Source organism: Falco peregrinus, chromosome 13 (genome assembly GCF_023634155.1).
Source record: "Falco peregrinus isolate bFalPer1 chromosome 13, bFalPer1.pri, whole genome shotgun sequence".
In the NCBI taxonomy this organism is placed as follows: Eukaryota; Metazoa; Chordata; class Aves; order Falconiformes; family Falconidae; genus Falco; species Falco peregrinus.
The window spans coordinates 5,695,069-5,715,714 of NC_073733.1; the positions used below are offsets into that span (position 1 = coordinate 5,695,069).

At 40.0% G+C, this 20,646-nt stretch overlaps 1 protein-coding gene across 7 annotated transcripts in view; it reads right to left on the minus strand.

The window, feature by feature from the left end:
• LOC101914228 (phosphatidylinositol-binding clathrin assembly protein-like) overlaps nucleotides 1–19,864 on the minus strand; it is a 33,991-nt gene extending 14,127 nt beyond the window's left edge. For 3 of the 7 annotated variants that reach the window (XM_055817833.1, XM_055817832.1, XM_055817831.1), the window contains exons 1-9: nucleotides 19,384–19,862; nucleotides 11,256–11,398; nucleotides 8,441–8,516; nucleotides 7,500–7,602; nucleotides 7,220–7,313; nucleotides 7,006–7,117; nucleotides 5,816–5,922; nucleotides 5,160–5,201; nucleotides 674–759 (exon numbers count right to left, since the gene is read on the minus strand). In XM_055817833.1, coding sequence (XP_055673808.1) covers nucleotides 674–759; nucleotides 5,160–5,201; nucleotides 5,816–5,922; nucleotides 7,006–7,117; nucleotides 7,220–7,313; nucleotides 7,500–7,602; nucleotides 8,441–8,516; nucleotides 11,256–11,398; nucleotides 19,384–19,513 — 893 coding nt within the window. In that variant the 5' untranslated portion in view covers nucleotides 19,514–19,862. Of the gene's footprint in view, nucleotides 1–673; nucleotides 760–5,159; nucleotides 5,202–5,815; nucleotides 5,923–7,005; nucleotides 7,118–7,219; nucleotides 7,314–7,499; nucleotides 7,603–8,440; nucleotides 8,517–11,255; nucleotides 11,399–11,965; nucleotides 12,003–19,383 lie in introns of those variants that run through there. The other 4 variants (XM_055817834.1, XM_055817835.1, XM_027787957.2 and 1 more) reach the window with 4 other exon arrangements.
• Nucleotides 19,865–20,646: the final 782 nt, after the last annotated feature.

The window sequence follows — 20,646 nt, forward strand, 5'->3', positions numbered from 1 at the left end:
ATTCTCTACATAGTATACTTTTTTGCAGAATACTATGGCAGTGAACCCTCAGGTACTTGCAAATAAAGTAAAAATCTGAAGAGCAAGGTAACAACTCAGGAATGTAGCTTACACTGATACATTTAAGAAGATTTATCAAGTTTTTGTGGTAGAATGCCTACACCAAAAGAGATCCCTCACTCTTCAGTCAGAAGTACTGTTCATATATAGATACTGTACTTGACAGAAAGAATAACATAATTCCTGCTAGCACAAAGCACCTGAAAAGGGACTGAAGAACTTCTATAAGCAGGTTAAGATAAATTCCATTATCTTAAATGAAAAAATAAAGATAAATACCATTCTATCTTGTGTAGAAAAAGCTTCAAAATCCAAATACCTCAGAAGTCTTATAAGCCAAAGGACTTCAACCAAGAAAAAACTAAAAAGAACTGAGTCTCATCTCAGTGGTTTAATAAAGCATAATAAGAAAAGTCTGTCAGAGACACAGGCAGACATACCTAGATTTGACTGAGCTATTACTCACTAGACTCTTCATTTATACTTCTAGGAAGATATGTTTGGAAGAAAATAAAATTCAAGGAGAATGCCAAATGACTGAATCCTGAAAATTCTTAGTATGAAGATAACAAATCCTAAGCATAAGTATTGTTATAATTCATTGGGTGCTCACCTGCTGGCAGCGGAGACTTCTTTTGTTTTCTTTCCCTCCACAGAAGCCAAATGCTGTTCCAGTGCTTCAAGCAAGCTGCTGGGTGCCTGAAGTTAAAAGTATTTATAAAACAGCGCTTCTAGACAACACGTCATAGTTCAGTACACAGATTAGTTTCCTCACCTACTAAAACCAAACTGCACACACCAATAATTGTGCTTTTGGGTTTTGCTGCCATCCTGCACACTTTGATTCTGTCTACGCAGTTGTGGTTCTTTAAAAGGATTGGCACCAGAGCCATAAAGTAAGGATTCCCCCAGAGTAGGTCTGCTTCTGTGTACACAAACTGTGTTCTTGCTTTTGGCAACAGCATTTGCTATCTTAAGATTAATCCAATCATCACAGATGATTAAGCAGCACTCCCTTAAACTTACAGAAGTACCAAAACGAAGCCTTTGCATTTGTGATCCCCTTTCCCCCATAACAATGAAAAGCCAATCACTTTCCCTTCAAAAATTTACAAAGGCTTGCATTAGGAACACTTGACTACAACAGGATGTTAGGTTTGATAAAAATGCAATCAAATTGCAGCTGATCCCAACAACACACTGCAGAGTGAGTAGCTATTCAACACATGACCACACAATAAACCAACTCAATTACTCCAAAGCCTTTGGTAGCCTGACTCATTAGAAACTAGCAACATCACTTCAAATGAAGTTGTCTTTTGGTGAATCTCATGCCCCCCCCGACAAGCATTACCTGTGAGAAGTTTTGAAACATTAAGCTGTTATTAAAGCAATGAAGAAGATGCCAATAAACAGGCTTCTCACCACCTAAATCTAGCAGGAAGTCAGGCACTAAACACCTCAGCTAAAAGTTGACAACCTCAGTGACTTTTAGGCAACCAATACTCATAAGCTTACCAAGACTTTTGAGAGCCAAGCCATGACATTACTCAGCACCCAAGACAAAGATTTTAACTGGCCATCAACAGAAAAGAGCAATTGTAAAACATACAGAACTAAAGCACACCAGAGCTGCTTTGGTCCCTACAGAGAACAAGAAATAAGTGCCAATCATAACCTGTTTTCTTTCTGCCACGTAATTGTATCCATACAGAAATATTTCTTCCATACCAAAGGGAACAGCTTCAAAGCTCAGAATAAATTCTAACCTCATATGGATTACACAGTCTTAGTAAGAAGCAAGATTTCTCCAAGTCACCCTATAAAAACAACCACCATTGAGCAAAATAATTAGGCTGGCACTTTTGGAAGAGTTCACTGCCTGGCTATTCTAGCCACACTGCTCTTGTGGCTTTTGACTACATAGCCCATACTCGATAAAACAAGTGAAACAAATCCTACTGCAGATGCAGATGAAGGGAATAGACATCCAAAGTTTTAATCTACTTGCCAGCTCAGTCCTCCTCACCTGGCAGGCTTTCAGAGACATTAAGCCTCTCTTACCACTTGTGAACTTGCACTGGGTACAACAGATTTGATGGGTACGGTTTAGAAGAGAAACCAGCTTGCCCTTGCTAGCCCTTCTGTACCAAAAGCTACACCAAAGTATTTCCTGAAAGAGGAAAAATACTAATCACACAAGGCTTTGGCAAGCTCCCCTCTGAAATATTGAACACAATTCTTGCTTCCCACATTCAGCAGAGGCCAGTTCAAGCTACACGAGATGCAAAGAAAAGCAATTAGAATAATCCTATAAAACTGCTTGTCTTAAAGTTAAGCCTGAGTTGATGTTTCTTTCTATAAATAGAGCTAGGTAAGCTAAGACAGTGTAGTTACCTCAACAACTGGTCATGAGTAAATTCAGTGTTCAAACTGGACAGCTAAAACCCAAGGGGGAACATCCTGAAATACCTTTCTGGAAAGTTAGGGGGGGGGGGGGGGGGGGGAAACCCCCACAAAACCAAAAAACCAAACCCCACAAACCACCAAATAACCCCATACATTTACCTTCCAGGAGGAACAGTAGTTTGCAAAATGCTTTGCATGACACAGCTAGATAGATAACCTTAATAGAAGAGGACTATACCCTAATCCCAGAAAGTGTTTCCTCATTGGCCTTTTTTGTGGTTTGGGTTTTTTTTGTTTAAGGCCACTCTAAAAACTTAACTGTATGGAAAAAGCATATTCTATACTTACTGTTTCGAAAACCTGCTAAACAACCCCCTCAACCATAAAACCTAAAACCAAACCAGTGACTTCTCTGAACTTCCTCAGTGCTGCAGACATCCAACAAAACATCAGAATGAAACTGAGTGAACAGATCTTAGCAGTTTCATGTCAGAAAAGACATCTGAGCTAATATAGACATTATGACTTGAAAAAACCCATTATTTTATGACTCAGCCTCCCTTCCCCCACCCAAAGACATCTGACAGACTGACATCCGTACAGAGGAAAATGACCCAGTTACATTCATGAAATTCTTTCTGTTTATAGCTGTAACTGTAAGCAATACCACTGTGAAACAGGGCACCTACAAAGTAAAATATTTTTTTAATAGGAACTGGCAAAAGGGGCAGTAGCGTGAATGTTAGAATCAAGGAAGAAAAATGGTTATACAGCAGCAGTAATAATAAACCCCTAAAAAACATAAAATCATTGTTGTCAGGAACGGTTTAAGGAAACTCTGAAATGTGCATAGCACAGAGAGAATATATACCAGAAACGTAACCAAAGTATGGGGGTGGGGGGACGAAGGACACCCAATCATGGTAAACCAGAATAGAAAGAAAAGACATGACCGTGTCTGAACTTATTTCAGAAACATAAGCACACTGAAAATTAAATTTTTGTGAAAGCCTAGTATTAAGAAATTTTGGCAAATTTTTTTAATGTGACACTAAATGGATGTACAATTATACAACTCTTACTAAACACCATGAAATTTACTATGGAAGCGAAACGCTTAACAGTGGCACCAAAATGGCCAAGATACACAGGGTGCGGACACCTACCACCACAGCTCAGAGAGTTGCCTTTCACAGCCAAGTGCACTTACAACAAAATAGCTGAGCTATGAGAAAAACATGTTGTGAGAACAGCAGATATAAAGGGTTTTGCTCACTGAAAGTTTCAGATACAGAAAGCAGCAAAACGATGAAGTTAAATAATCTCTCTCAGTAAATAAAACAAACCCTGCTTTGAGGAGTCTTATAATGACCCAATTAACCAGACAAGTGCACACAAGCCCAGTGAAGTATAACTTTAGACTTGAGTATAATTTGATTAGCATAATACAGACCAGCTGAATACTGCAGTACTAATCAAAAGAGAGTAAGATGCTAAGATCAAACACCAACAGAAAACTTCAAACTACTCATTACCTGCTCTTACCTTGCTCATTAGTGTCACAGTTCTTTCCTACCACAAAGGCCTAGAAGTTCTTACAGGGGTTAATATTAATTTCCTAGGAGCAAATATTAGACATCTGTACTTTGAAACATGTATGATTTTAATTGGAAATCATACTGTAAGCAGTAACGAACAACACTGATGATGGAAGTTTATGGTTTAGATTTTAAAAAATTAAAAATATTAAAAAGACACTGATGATATTCAGGCTTCAGAGTAGATATATTTTTGCATGATTAGTCCATGAAAGTTACATCATAAAGGGAATTTAAGACCTCATGTGACTGTTCAGAGTTTACACATTAGATTTCAAATGTTTCACACTGACTTCACTTAAACAGCTTGAGTACTGTAGACCGCTAAGGCACTTCACTTACTGCCCGAGTCTGACAGACTGCCATTTATTCTACCCACCAGGTTACTCTGTGCTACAGAAAGAATGACAAATACCCCTGTCCTGTTGGCTTGGTTCTACGTTAGAAATACAACATCCCTATTGACTGAAGAAACTTGCAAATAACAACTTTGCGCACTTCTGTGGACTGTCAGTGTTTCCTGTTCTTAATCCCAAACTCTTTCTCACCTCCTTTCTGCCCCTCAGTTTATCCTCACTAGAAGGTGTTCCCCTGCATTCCACCTTTTAGACTAAAATTTTCCAGTGCACATCCTGTATTGTGCATGTCCTTTGTATTACTGAGTAATATCAAAGCCAGCGTTAAGTGCTAACATAGAAACATCAAATCTATTCAGATCTCAGGGGAAAGAAAAAAATTTTGACTGAACTAACTGTAATCTTTAAGTGTGTTGGAAGACATCAAGTTACACTGAAATGGAAAGTTTTATTCAGGGCATGGCAAGATGCTCGTGGCTTACCTCTGTGATAAAAAACAGAAGTTCTTGAAAAGTATTTTCTGTGAGTTTTATTGCTTTAAACAATCAAAAAATCTTATGAAGAACTGCAAAGTACTGAGTGCATTTAAAGTGTGGGAAAGTCACCACACATTTCCCGTATATAAATACATAGAAGAGAATACATTCTCAAGATGAATTATTACTATGATACACAAACCATTTAAAATGTCAAGAACAAAATAATTGGGTTAATCAATATGATATTTTACACTGACCTGAGTAAGATCTGGAATGTCACCGTGATCAATTCCAACTTGCTGGGTTTACAAAAAAAAGAAGAAAAAAAAGTTAATTGCTACATGCAGTGGCAGCACAAATAAAAAACAGTGATGTCTGCATGTTACATGAAGACTAACATATTAAAAAAGGGATATTCATAACTTTCTGAACTGGTACAAGTTTCACTAGGAATACACCTTAGAAATCCCAAGTGCGTTGAATTACATCTCAAAACAAACCCAGCTTTTAATTCAGCCTAACTTTCATGTAGAAAAGCTTACTGGGAGCATTAGAAACACACCCACATTGCTTACTGGAACTACTTCTCCATTTTTAGCAGTTACAGTAAAGGAGAGCACTGTAAACAGGCTGTAACATTCAGTTCATACATTTTGGACCATTCATTAAATTTATAACAAAACTTCAGAAACTTTACTACATTGTCTGGCTAATAAAAAGGATATCCAAAAGTCTCACTTCATGTTAATAAACATATACAATCATTAAAATACCTAACCTGTACAATACTTCCTTGTATAGCAAAGTTAAGCAAACATTCACCTGTTTGTGACGCTGTTTTTATGAATGCAGACTACTGTACCAGTATAGACAGCTAAATTATATCCTTTCTGTAAATGTAGATTTTATTTACCTCTGCTACTTTGAGGAATTCTGACAATTTGGTCATTCTGGCTAGAAATTTTTTGTAAATATCCAAGCCTTCTTTGCACTGGTTCTTCTTCATATCAAAATATCTTTCTGAGGATGCAAATAAAATTCTTGTAAGATTAACACCCTCCCAGCAAAAAGCTGACATGGTATTCTACAAGCTAATTTGAGACAAGCATCAGGGAAAGAACAGACAAGAGTAACTCAAAGCTATGCAGATTTTTAAATTTACTACAAAAGGTGTCAAGTGTTCATGTAAGTCGACGAAGAAAAATAGCATTTTTTTTCCTATTTCAGTATATTAGAATATAATGCAAAGCTTTATTAAGCATAGACATGAATCACCAATTGTTAAATTAGCTATTATGATTTTTTTCAAGAAGTCAGCTTATTAGCTGGCAATGAGACATATTTTATCATTTGAAAATATTCCTGGTATATATTTACATTTTTAGACACTGTATCAATACGTTTTGATGTTTGTAAATGGGCTCAATATCCAAAAGACACCAGAACAGCTACTGAAGTGGTACATATACTGAACTGACCTATCAAAAGGATTATCAACAACATCCTTCACTTTTTATGGTCTTGCCTTATATATTTATAGATATTTCACTGAGTAAAAACTAATGGATTAACAGAGCAAACTGATCAGCAGTTTTCATTCAGAAATTTGCTTGAATAGTCATTATAAGGCTTTGCTAAGAGCTTATCACTCTTGCACAAAAAACCCCTACATGTCATCTGCTAGGCTCATGTAGATTCAGGTACCAGGTAAAGGTGAACAGTCAAGCCATAAAAAGTATGGGAAACCAGAAGTCAGTCATAAAGAGACTAAACCAAATACTCAAAATACCAGGTATCTCACTAATACTTGTACAGTACAATTGCAAAGATTATCCACTGCACATTTATGGTATCTTTTTTTTATTCTCACCAGTCTCCCTCTCGTTTCAATTTCTGTCTCAAGATGTATTTTTCTAGGTAAAGTGTATGTTTAAGCCTATGCTAGTTGGCTTAAAGTGAACTTAACTGAAAGTAAGACAGGCTTAATTTAATGATAACAAAGCAGAGAATTTATTAGGAAACTGCAGTCAGAAGTAGTCTGTATTCTTTAGTTCTCTCAATATCTTTCACAAAAGTTCAAAAGCAAAAAAAATTCTCACATACCTAAAAGATTAACAATCCCCTCATTGTATGCTGCAAAAAGTCTAATGGAATCTTTAAAGAGGAGCATAAAGGCAGCATTTATAACACCGTTTGTTAGTTCATTTGGATTTGCCTGTGTAGAGAGCAAGGAAAAAGTAAATTAGTATTTAACAGAATAATGAAACTCGCACCTCAAAACGAGAGCGCTACCTAACACTGAGCTTACAGTACTTACATCAAAATCAAGGAGTGCATCAAGCTGGTTCTGTATGATTGGAAGGGTTTTCAGCAGCTTTTCAGCATTCATGGTTCTCATCACTCCATCTATCCTACACAGAGTAGAAGACACATTTACAAGTTACGAAGAAAACTCAACGTACTACTCTGTTTCAGCAATACTATGTTGCTTCACAGGGCCAAAAGGAATAGCAATCCATGATAAGGTCAAGAACAACTGGCATTTCCCTCCCCCCAGAGTATGAAAGACCAAATAAATGAAGCAGTAACAGTCTTACCCTCTTTTCATTTTGGTGAAGTCAACTGCTACAAGTCTATATGAAAGTGCTTTTTCATTCAAGTATCTGCTATATCGCCTAATGAAGGTAGACATATCATAGCCTAGAAGTTAAGCATTCTTAAGTTAGACATTTTGAAGGGGTACAGTCTCTTTTGTTTTCAAGAACTATTCTCCTACTAGCCCATTTTGTATCAACTGGCATAAAAAGCTCTTCATAGGCACTTTCCAAAGTCACAAGATCCACTATTTTTCACCTTGAGATGTAATGTTACACTTTCTTCCTAACCACCTGAGATCAGCAAAGCATTCATTGCAATTATTAGAATAAACATATTAAAATATTAGACAAGAACCAAGCAACTGTTATTAAGATGTTCTTGAAATTAGACTAAAAATGTATTCCTCATAAAATGCTGGAGGCTTTGGTAACTTATCTCAATGCCTCAAAAACCACATAAAGACCAAAAAATGTTCTCTACCATTGGCAAGTAATTAAAAGACTTCTCAAAGATTTGAAGGAGTTCTCAATATACAGCATATTCTAGCCACCATTCCGTGCACCTTCACAGTAAATATGTACTCCTGAGACACTAAAATGCACTAAATGCACTAAAATGCAACAGCAAGAATAGATTGTTGTGCTAATATTCATCAGGCTTATTATCTTAACATCAGTCAGTGTTAAGAATTCACTTTTTTAAATTCACAGCTGCGTATGCATTATACATACGTTACAGAAATTTCCCGCACCCAGCTAGGCAACTCAAAATCTCACTTTCCTTGTGTCTACATTCTTGGTTGGACACCCTTTGGTGTCTTGTGCAATTTAAGTCACAATACCCTTTCACTTAAATGTCATTTGTCTCCTAGAGCACACAACAGGCATTATCACAAAGCAAAAAATCAGTACAGTTATTTCCTTCGGTGAAAGAGCCTTACCCTGCATGGCACTTTTGTCCAGGTAGTTATTTAAATTGAACAAAGTGTTTCGGGATGCAAGATACTGGATAAAGCGCTGTTGGTGAAGAAAAAGTTGAGAATATCATTGTTGTGACAGTCAAAACATTTAAGCATATTACAAGAAAACTACACTTACCGTGTAACTGTTTCTAAATAACTTCTATCAAGAACAGAAATCAGTCAAAAGGGAAAAATTTAAAGCAAAACTTGAAGCTGCTGATTAGCAAAGCCTCTGAAATCCAATATTCTATTTGGCAAAATCATAAATTTAAACTAGAAAAAAAAGACATCACTGTCCATGAATAAGAGATTAACAATCCTAAAGGAAGCTGCTTAGGTTAACTTTGTTAGTTTAGAACAGACAAGCTGGAAAACACAAAAATACCGCTTGCATCATCCAAGCTCCCAAGGTTTGCATAGATCTACTGGTGCTGTAGAAGTGGGAAGCAGGCTTAGTTAGAAAGTTTAGAAGTAATTTGTAACAATAATGCTTCTGGAACTGTGGTGAGCAGCAGCACTATATACGTATATAAAATGTAGTGAACTGACTAAATAAAATTTAAGTTTTGACAAATAATAGCTGGCTCCATAAATAACACAAGAGTAAGAGACAAACACATCCAGATAGCAAGGTAGTTCTAAAAGTTTCTCTGCCACTGTTCCACACAGACTCCTGTGATTGCGATGTATTGACTTTTTGTTTCTTTGTATGTGTTTTAGTCCATAAAAGAGGATTGTGATCAGTATGGTTTAAGGGACTTGTTAAAACTTCGGTCTGAATCCTTCTGCTGCCACAGCACCCCTCATGGTGGAAAATCCACCTGCCTGCCCAGTCTGGACTATCGTGCTCTGCAAAACAGCATTTTTTTCAGTCAGGCTCGGTATAGCACCTGCTCTTTGGAAACTGTAATGAAGGCTTAGCACAGCAACAAGAAAATTCTTCTCACAATTGCTATTTAAACTGAAAGCAGTGCTTTCACCTTTCAAGGGGCCCAAATGATTCCCCAACTTGTCACGTACCACCTCATCAGTAACTCCATATGTGTTCTCAGCCTATAGCTACGGAGTTCACACAAGTCTACAACACGCAGCTTGCCTACCAACAGCTCTGGCACTGTTTTAACTTCTTATTCTGCTTTCCAGTCGATTTATCTGGTCTTTGTACATCTTAATACTGCATTCAAAGAGATACAGAAGAAGAAAAACAGTTGGAACACGATCAGGAACAGAACAGTGATATTCAAAAGGTGTCTATACATATTTCAAAATTAGCTACTGTTCTGAATCTTGTTTTAAAAGGGCCAAGGCTAACTCTCACTCTCCAGATACAGGGGTCTTGCATTGCACAACGTACAGGTGAGAGGAGTTCATCACAAGACACAGGCAGTTAGGTTAAACAAGAAACTGCAAGATGGCTGATTGCTCAGACAACATTTTGACTTTGTTAGATTTACTTGTACTTAAAACAGAAGTTCAACACCTGGTAATTTTTTCTGTTTAAGAAAAAGGCCTCTTTTAATGTATTAGAAGAGTGAGAAGTACGCTCATGTTGCACCTGAGATTACAGAACTAGTAGTCCAGACACATTCTATCAGCAGATACAAAGCAACCTGAAATTTTTCAAGTTTCAAATGCACCCATTCAAAGCTGAGCAGCAGTTTAGGTACAGACATAGAAACTCAACTCTTCTACCACTACAAAACGCTGTATGGGCAAAGATACCGACTGGTAGCCCACAACTCTAGGTTTTGATTTTCTTTCTATGGTTCAGTTGTCTTTTTTTTTTTCTTGCGAGTTTCAGTGTGTAGATATGAACTGTATTGGTAGAGAGAATGAAATATACAAACTGACTTACACCATCCAGTTTAGCTTTATACTTGGAATAAGCAGTGAATTCTACTTCATATTATCCTCTAATTTCAGCCTATTATCTGTTGAAACTACAATTTAAGCACATAAATAACTTGGGTAAGTGTTAACAAAGAGCACACTATGTTTTACAAGTAATTTCAATTAAGTTCACAGAGCTTTGGAGAGAGGAGGCAACACTAAGTTTTCAGAGCAGTTTAATGGCTGGAAGCAGTACCTTTAAGAATTATCATCTCAACGTTACCAGTAGCCAACAGTCATTTATTAGGAAAATGACTACACACAAGTTCAGGACTAAACTGTCACCTGACCAAGACAAAGTTTAGTTTTTAAGAGAAGGACCATGTAAGAGAAGCTGCATTTCTAATGCAATGTTATTGCCTGGGAAGCTTTTCATGAACAGTGATGAAATAATTTAAGTGAACTAAACGCAATAGAAACCTGTTTTGGAGGAATGTTAATGGCAACAACATATCAAGATTTAGCCCATTAGATGATTATTTGAAAGATGAAATATTCTAGCCACCATATTCCTCCCCCCATTAGTAAGTATTCTTATCTGTTAATGAGTTGGCTGCACATTTATGGAGTGATAACAAGACTTTTGCTGTGCTCTTACTGGTAAGTACTAGCCTAATGAAGTAAAGCCCATCAGAAGTTTTTCAAGCCTTTATTCTAGAAAGGTCACTCATTATTCCCTCACAGCCCAACCCAGATACCTGCAGGTAAATTGCAAACACTGATATATTTTGGTATTGAAACAATGAAGGAGTATTTTCTTCTCTGGAGAAGTACTTTACAGTCATCAGCAGAGGAAAAACAAAGACCTTTGAAAAACTGAAGTACGTAACTAATGCCTCATAGATTGAGATAAATTTTTTAAAATGCTGTCAAGGAGGCTTTAACAGAACTAATCATGTCTTACCTCATTTCCATACATCATGAGGTGGTGTGTTGTAATTAGAGCTTTGAACACTACAACCCAGCTACTGTTTGCAGTTCTCTCAAAGAGTGTGTCCGCCAACTGTGGAATATTCACATTCATTTCATTTGTGCACTGTATTAGATCTAAATTAAAGAGAAAAAAAATCAAAGTATTACAATGAGTTATACACTCAGAGAAGATCATCACGTTATTTTGTGTTTTTACATTGAGAATTCATACTGGAAGCATTACCTTCAGTTCTTTAAGAAATAACTAAGCAATTTTACATTCCTTGCATTTTACTGAAAGACTCCAATTGTGAACTTTACAGAATTATTGAAATGCCTTTGGAGTCCAAATATCTCATCAATAAATAACCTGCTCCACTAGAAACTCTATGCCCAAATTATGGTCTGGAAGCCAGTGTAGACCTTCTGGATGCCCAGTGCCTGAAGTCACTCAGTCTAACAAAAAAGACCAACAAAAAATGAAAACCATAGAAACAAGGAAAAGCTGAGACTTCTATACCTCATGAGATCAACAGGCAGCAAGTATCCTGCAACTCTGATTTAAGCTCAAGTACAGACACACATGACAGCAAATGAGATGCTACAAACCTGTAACAAGCCTCTTTTCTGTAAGAATTAAGAGCAATAATTTGCATCTACACACTTTTGCACTTAACTAAAATAACCTAATTGCCAACGTACTGAGTATTTTGCGGTGGATCATAGCTGGTCTCAGGCTTTAGTATATATATAAAAAAACCTCTTTGTGTTCAAGACTGATTATAAACTCAGCAGTAGAACATTAATTTGGGAGTTCAAGTCTCTGTCTCAGTATTGGTACAAAACCAGAATAGGTCACAGCAGATAACATGAGGAAAAAAGCCTGCCTGGGAATTCTGGTGAAGGCACTTGCTGAGAAGAGAGCAAAGAACTGAATCCAGGACTATTCTAAACCCCTCAAGACATGCACATGAGACATTTATTCTCTCACTGAGCTAAATTTGATTCGGGTGTGATCAAAGTACACCTTAAGGACTGGGCAAGGCACGTAAAACAAACATTAGTTTGAAAAGCTTCCTTTGTGGCCTCTTATTTAAGCCAAGCCTGTGAGCAGCCTGTTGGCTGCAGAGCAGCATTGCTGCTTATGTGGTTTGTCTGTGTAAGTACTCAAAGCAGGGTAGGTGCTCAGGAGGCTGGGCAACAACTCAACACCAAGCTGTCAGCTCCGCTGAAACGGCCAACTTACTTGTCTTATTAGCAGCACGCAGAGGCCAGACTGCATCATCGCACGCCATTTAAACATGGACTTAGAGATCATACATTGATAGTTTTGGACAAAACGCTTCATAGAAATATTGCATTTTGAATTTCTCTCTGTTCCAGTGAACATAAAATATTACTGATGTAATTTAATTATAGACCTGTTTATTAAGAATATAAAGTCCTTTGGTTAAGGAGCACTGTTTGGAATAATTTAATAACCAGAGTAATTTTAACAGAGTAGAGTTTCAGATAGTGTCTTGCCAAGGTAGAAAGCTATAAAATGCCAATTCTGATAAGCTACTAATTTCATTCTGATGTCAAACATTTCCAAATACGTACAAAACATGCAAGTTGAGATGAAAATTTTCATCCTTATTGGTAACACAAAAACGCTGAAATAACTTCACAAAAAGAAGAGCCCTGAAAATAAGTTTTAAGCAAGCTATGCATCAAAACCTTACTGTTTAGTAGTATTAAAATATTTCAATATTTACAAATATTCTCAAAAAAACCAAGTCATTTGATAGACACTGCCCACCACTCATGGCCGTAATATCATCAGATGTTGTGTCAAATTAAGAAGTACTTTAAAATTTCTGGAAGTCCAAACAGCCCATAGACAATTATTGCCTCATATAATGAGAAGTCCCAATTCCAGAATTTTTACACTAACAAAACTTGAATTTTAATCCACGAGCCTCACCTCCTGAATGAGAACTTGTTATAAACTGATTGGATTAGGAAGACTTATTTGCCTTAATGTGTTCCGAGAGAATTACTTAGAAATGTCATAAGCATGCATTATAAAGATGCTGCTGTTACATCTTGCTCAGTATTTCTCATGTAACTGATGTGTCTGTAACCAGTACAGAAACATTACAGAACTGTTACAACTCCCATTCACTGTTTATAAAAACCAACTAAACAAGAAAACAACACAAAACCCCCACAAACTCTATATAGAGAAATACCTACAACATTACTACTAGGTAACAGCTGAAGAAATTCCATTGATCTGCTGAGGTCAAACACCGCACAGACAGCCTACTGAAAACAGTATTTCTGCACAAAGTCCTTTTTCTTCACATGACCACTGAGCAAGTCACTTTTTCATTGAAGGTTGTAAGCAGCACATTAAGAGCGTTTATTAAATAACAGATGAAACTGGGAAGGAAGATACAAGTTAAAAACAAAACCCTTCCTGCTCTCAAGTCAAATCAGCCAAGCTACATTCATTCATATTTTGCCAGCACTCTCCACAGAGATTTCAATCTTGTCACCTTCCCTTAAGCTAAGGTCTACCAGCAGATGTTCCAGTAATCCCTAAGCTGATGCTGAATACCTGGGAGATTCCCTCCATATATTTGTGTCTAAGACTGATATAAAATGTGTTCTTATAGTGCTGCTCAGGCACATGACAGGAATTCTACTGTGAGCAACTACATCGAAAGCTGTAACTGATCACCTCTCCTTAAGCCACGTACACATTAAAAAATCCAGCCAACCACACAACATTACTTTGGATTATCATGCCATCATAAAGGTTTACTACCACAAAAGCTATCCAGATGCCTACTTTCAGAAGGGAGCAACTGCCCTCTCCTTTGATACACAAGACTAAAAAGTCTTTTGTCAAGTGACAGTAACAGCGGGGAAGTTGATAGACCTCTGGTACATTTGAGAAGCTCATTACATTACTGTTTCATTCCACAAGTGTTGTTCTGCGTGACTGAGAAGCGCAGGTTCAGGAATTCTGTAAAAGTACTGGTAAGGTTTTCCACATTATGCTACTTGCTTCTATAAGATGTGAGCCTGACCATTTTAAAAGCAACCATAACGAAATATTTCACATAGGTAGGGCTACTCAGTCTAATTCTAGCTGTGCTTGAGATTAGAGGACCGGAGTGAACTGCCAGTCCCACGCACTTCAGACACGTGCTGAAGACAACAGATACTGGCTCCCCTGAAGAAAATTTTTATTGAGGACACTTAGCACAACTGTGGTCTTCGGTTTCAAAATCTCCTTGAATGCACAAACACATAAGCCACAGTTGCCAGTACTGAAGAACACATGCTTAGGCAAACGAAGCTTTGCTAAAATACCAAAATAAGAATGAATAGTGGAAGAAAATAAAACCCCATTTCAGTGCGTTTTATAGGCCAAAACTGGACTTCCCTAAGAGTGTATTGCAAAAACATGAGTTTAAAAAGACCCTTTAATAAGGCTACTCAAGGCAATTTTTTTATTATTACTTTACAGCTAGTAATAAAAGAGCTAGTATCACTTCAATTCTAGCAATTGAGATACAAAAAAAAAAAAAGCAAGCGTCATTTCTCTAATATGATTCTTCTAAGTTTGCAATAGGAATATCTACATAGAAACAACTGTATGGATCTGTTACAGCTGGCAGCAAAGGAGGAAAAGGCTATTAACACCACAAACCTGGAAGTATAAAGGAACATATGCACCTGAGAGACTGACAGCTGGGCAACTGTAATATGGATATGGGTAGCAAAAACTGGAATAAAATGTGTAAGGCAAGTGATGTTCATTTTCTTATCGTACTACTTCTATAAACACTTTACAACTGAAAGCATTTTGCCAATTACCCAGAGGAATCATTTCAAGTGCAACTGTGGTGCTATTTCTAGAATGGAATTTAGAAACATGTTAACATCACACTGGAAAGAAAAAGCAGAAAAAAAAAAAAACACCAAAAACCAAACACAAAACACAAACAGCTTTAAACCAGAAGAGTATCATAGGGGTTTTCAAGCAGTCTGGAAAAGCTGAGGAAATCTTACTGCCTAGTAGAATACTGAGAATTTCTCTTCCACAGCTCATCTGAAGTACTGGCACATCATCTATAAAACCATACAGCTTTTCAGAGAACTGCACACATAAATACAGATATTAGGAAAAAAAAAAAAGTTTTGGAAAATTCTCATCCAGACACCAGCAAAAACTGACATGCTTTTCAACTTTCAAGTAAGAAGAAAGCCATCATTTTCTTGATTCGGGAATATCTCTCTCAAGAGAACTGTAAATACCTAAGTTAAAGACAACCATAATTGTTTAATACTCCCATAATTCTTCCATTTTGTCACAGGACTGAAACTGCCCTAAGACAGATATAAGAATTAAGACCACTATCCTTAATCCTGACAGTCTTGAAAAAAGAATTAAATTTTCTTGTTGTATCATAAACTAGAGATTACAAAAACCTAAAACAGAAGAGCCACTTCAGCAAACTTTCTCAATGTAGCCTAAGGAATGCAACAATTCTTGCTGGAAGACCTAATTAAAAGATAGCACTTGCCTGATACAAATGTTTTTATGTCGACCTGCTCTTATAGTGCAGATTTGATAGCAATCTTCAAGTTTCATTTATATCATAGCTAAATCTAAACTTAGTTACTTTACCAGAAGCAAAACATTCAGCTACTCTGTCCCACTCCCCCACTAAACAAGGATACATGATGGCCCGTAACGTTTTTTAAAAAGCTTTAAGCAAAAGCCACGCTTATAATTTCCAACATTAACTTTTTTTCCAAGTTAAATTTCCTCAATTACTGTATTGAAAAGCTTCACAGATTACGAAAGAGCCTCAAATTAAAGACAACCACCTTACTGCCTGTAGAAAAGTTCAAGAGTATTTCTTTGTACTGTATTGCAACTTACCTATCTCTGCAAGAACGACACTACATCAATATTCACCTGACAGTCATGAGCTTTAACTGCCAAAAGTAAGAATGGGCTGATACAAAAACCACCCTAAACTGTGACAGTCACAATGTGATATTATTGGCAAAAATTAAAGTTTGTGATTATTTGGTGGAAATCCAAACTTTCTTCTAAAGCAAAAGACTTCAGAGCCTAATTCTGGTACATAATACAGTTTTACAGTACCTGAATTATCACTTCTTACAAGATTTCCAAAGACTGTATACATATAGGAGTTTTGATGAGTAACATTTACTGCTTCCCCAGCACCACCCCCAAGGGGGCTGTATACAAGTTGAACAGGAGTTGCTCTTTCCTTTATTACAGTGTTCATTTAAAAAGTTTAAGATGCAATTAATACAGGCATTTCTATTTTTCTAAATTTTGGTCTACACACAAGTCTACTCTGCCAGTCACCAACTTGGCTACAGCTTTAATTTATTGGGTTTTGTTATGGCTTTTCAGAGGTTAGCCAAGAGATGTGTCACCAAAAGCATAATCTAGCCCCACTCCACTGCAACCCAAACTCAGAAGGCTGAGGGGAAGTGAGAGGACGCGCACTGGGGAAGACAAGACAAGACCTTCAGGTGCTCCCCTACAAGGAAAGATCAGCCTCTGTATAACATTTTATGTTATTCTGAAATATTACAAAATACCACAGAAATAGATTTGCTGACTTATTTAGGACACTGTGACCTACTTTAAAAGGAAAAAAACCCCAAGTATTCCCATTGATATTGCTTAGGTTTTGGGTTTTTTTGTGGGTTGGTTTTTTTCTTTTGTTTTGTTGGAGGGTGTGTGTGTTTCACTCTTCAAGTTAGTAGCCAGACAAAACCCAAGACTCTTAACTACTAGCTTACACACTGCATGTGTAACATCTTCCTGTAAAAACCCATACTGCAATATTGTAGCTTTTCTTGCTGAGGAAACTTGGCAATAAGGAGGTTTTAAGAATTAATCCGAATAGAATGCGCACACTGATACTCCTCCACAATCCCCAATACAACTACAGCAACTCTCAAAAACATGTTCTTGGTGAAGCCGTTTCTTGAGCAGCGATTACAAGTAATACCAGATGGTGTAGCATTTTGAATGACACACACATGTAGCAACCAAGGTACAACTATCATTAAATCCAAGCTATGTTTTCCTTCATAATTTACTTAAATTGGAAAGTACTTGCACTGTATCTTTGAAAATACATTGTGTAATTTTTCCAGAGATTACAGTATTTAAACTAGTATCTTACCCACTTACATATAATACAAGTAATTGTTGCGTACAGGTGAAAAAATAAGAAGTGCCACGCGAAGGCTTGCAGATGGTTGAAAAGCAGCACCTGGGTATGCTCAATGGAGAATGATCATCAGGATTTTTTTTTAACCCCTCACAGAGATATTTGTGGCACCATATTTCACATCTTTTTTTTTCTCCCTACCCCACCAAAGCATTCCTCTATTTCAGATACCAGGTCAGCACAAGCTTTTTGTTTGTCTTGCCCAAAGTCTGAGAAAGTGAATTACACCAAAACACAGAACTCATCTGACAGAGCAGGGGACCTTCAAGAGACTGACAGCTCTGAACAGGTTTGTATGAAAAGGTATTCAAAGGAATTTGATCGTCAAAAGGCAATCTCAGTTTATGCTATTCTCAAGAGGTTTTCCAGGTTTCCATTTTCTTATTTTGTGATGGTAACTTAAAGCAGATGACATTATTTTAAGGATATTGTCAAACAACATCCTTCGTCTTTTAAGCTTCAGAAGCTTTCAAACTATTGAGCAAACTGTCACCACTTTCTGGCTTCCTGTTATGTTGCCATTTCTGGACTCAAGGGTTACCTCACCAAGTTGTTCTACCACAGGCAGAACACAAGACAAGATAAAAAAAGGTAACTTTAAAAAGGTATCTTTAAAAAAAAGAAATTTTCCATTACCCGGTTTTAAGGCTTTTGTTTTCAACACACTAGCTGCGATATTCACTACCGTAGCTGGATTCCACTCATTCAGATCAGTAACAAATGAGAGATCTATTTGGTTGGCTTTAACTATTTCATCCACATCAGAAGCCCTCACACAACTCTGTATTAACAGATGAGTGACATGGCATCAGAGAGCCAAACTACCGTCAAATACAACCAAGTACGCTGCTTCTGAGAGCTTGAACAGCAGAGTCCCCTTAGCACCATCAACTTGAACAAGTCCTGCAGAACTACCAGCCTGCTCTACTGACTTTGAAGAAACCAGCATAAAGCTTTGTGTCTTCTTTCCTCTCCCTAATGGAAACACACACACACACACACTTCGGTTTTAACTGATGGTGAGCAGGTACGCTGCACAACGTACAAGGTTTGAAGCACTCAGCACACTTTAGAGCACTCAAACAGTAACTTCAACTGCTATCCAGTCACCAAAACCGGAAGCAAAGCAACACCACCGATACTTTTGTAGCTTATCAAGGATAGCTTTCTGCATGTTTTGGTATACAGAAAGCAGCTGTAACATATTAAGGGTAAATATATCAGTGGCAACATACTCTCATTCTGGAGAGGTGCACTGGTCCACCTTCGCCCTTCCCTTTCCCTCACTTCACGTCTTTTTACCTCATTTCAAGAGCCTTAAGATAGAAATCTACGGTATTTCGGGAAGCGTTAGAAACACTGAGACGTCTGCAGCTCACCAGATGCACATAAGGACGGAAAAGTGCTGAAAAACTTACCTCCTCACCCACACCCGTGCCACCACACCGTGTAACCCACCCTTTCCCCAGCTGCGGATTAACAAGCGCCGCTGTACCCAGAGGCAGGAGCTAAGCGGCTCTCGCGGGGAAGGGTCCACCGGCTGGGATATTCCCCTTTCCCGGGCGCACAGGGTGCTACAAGGCTCGCTCCCTCCACGTGTAACACAAGTTTTGCAGAGCACGCCGCTCCGGTTCGCCCAGCTCTACGGGGCACCCCCCGCCCCCCGCCCCAGCTCCCCGGGGCGAGCGACCGCGCAGGGCTCCGGCCTCTCCGCCGCGGAGGGGAGCGCGGCCGCCCCGGCTGCCCGAGCCGCTGCCCGGCGGGGCACGGCGCGCCCGCCCCGGCCCCCCGCCGCGGGGCGCAGGCCGCAGGCGGCCCCCGCGGGGTCCTACTCACAGTCCAGGTGCTTCTTCTTGGGGCCCATCACCTCGTGGGTCGTCGCCTTGCAGACAGCCTTGGCGACGGCCGAGCCGGTGACACTGTGCTGCGCCGCCGTGATGCGGTCGGTGATCGACTGTCCCGACATCGTCGGCGCGGCCCTGGCGGCGGCTTCCCCCGCGGACCCGCCGCGGCGGGCGGCAAGGCCGGGGCGGCGGCTTCCCCGCGGCCGGGGGCCGAGCGCAGCCTCCCCAGGGGAAGGACGCCGGCAGCTCTCTCCGCTCCGCCGGGGGCGACCGGGGGAGTCCTCGCCGGGCTCCGCCTCGCCGGCTCCCCTCGACCGCCGCCGCGACGCGGGGGGCCCTGCCCGCTGCTCTGCGGGGCGGCGGCCACGAACCCCTCTGCTGCCGGCCGCGCCCGGCCCCGCTCCGCTCTGCCGCCTCCCGCAGCCTGCGCTTCGGCTTTCCCTTTCACATTTACCCTCCCAGACAAAATGGCGGCGGCCGCGGCGGCAGCGGCGTCAGGTGACCGCGCGCCCGCCCCGCTCCGGAGGGTCGAGGCGGCGCCGTGCGGCGCGTGCTGCCGGCCCCGGCCGGGGGCGCGCGCCCTGTGGCGGGAAAGCCGTGCTCGCGCCGCCCGCGTGCCCCGGGGGCTCCCTCCGCCACGGGCGACATCCCTGAGGCGGCGGGGGGCCGGGGGCGGCCGCCTGCCCTCCCGCCGGGCCGTCAGGTGCCCCCGCTGCCCGTGGGAACCAACGCCCCCGCGGCCACGCAGAGAGCTGTGCCACACGGCCCCAGCCCCTTCCTCTGGCAGTGGTTTGGGCAGATTTCCATGAAAAAAAAAAGGCAAAAACTTGTGGTAAAAATAAACTGGTGGAAAGAAATAAAATTCCTGTGGTAGGAGAAGTATGGCCGGAGGAGCTGTGTGGAGCAGTGGAGGACGCGATCTGAACAGGGCCCGTGTCAGGCTGTGGTGGGCAGAGCCCCCTGCAACCGGCAGGCGCATGGGTGCAGGGGGGCCCCGCTGCAGGCAGCCTCCTGCTCTCGCAGGTTGTGGAGAAAGAATAAAAGCTCCTTGGAAAACTTTTCACTTTATTTGCAGAAGCAACATCCATACAAAGAGCCCAACCTCCCTCGCTGAGCCTGTTCTCCTTACGAAATGGAACCCTTCTTGGGCTGCGCCACACATGTACCCGCTCCTCCATGGGGCTGTGAAGCTCCTCCAAAAGGGAACAGCCTGCATCCAGGCAGCTGAAAACCTATTAAACCATAGCGGCAACAG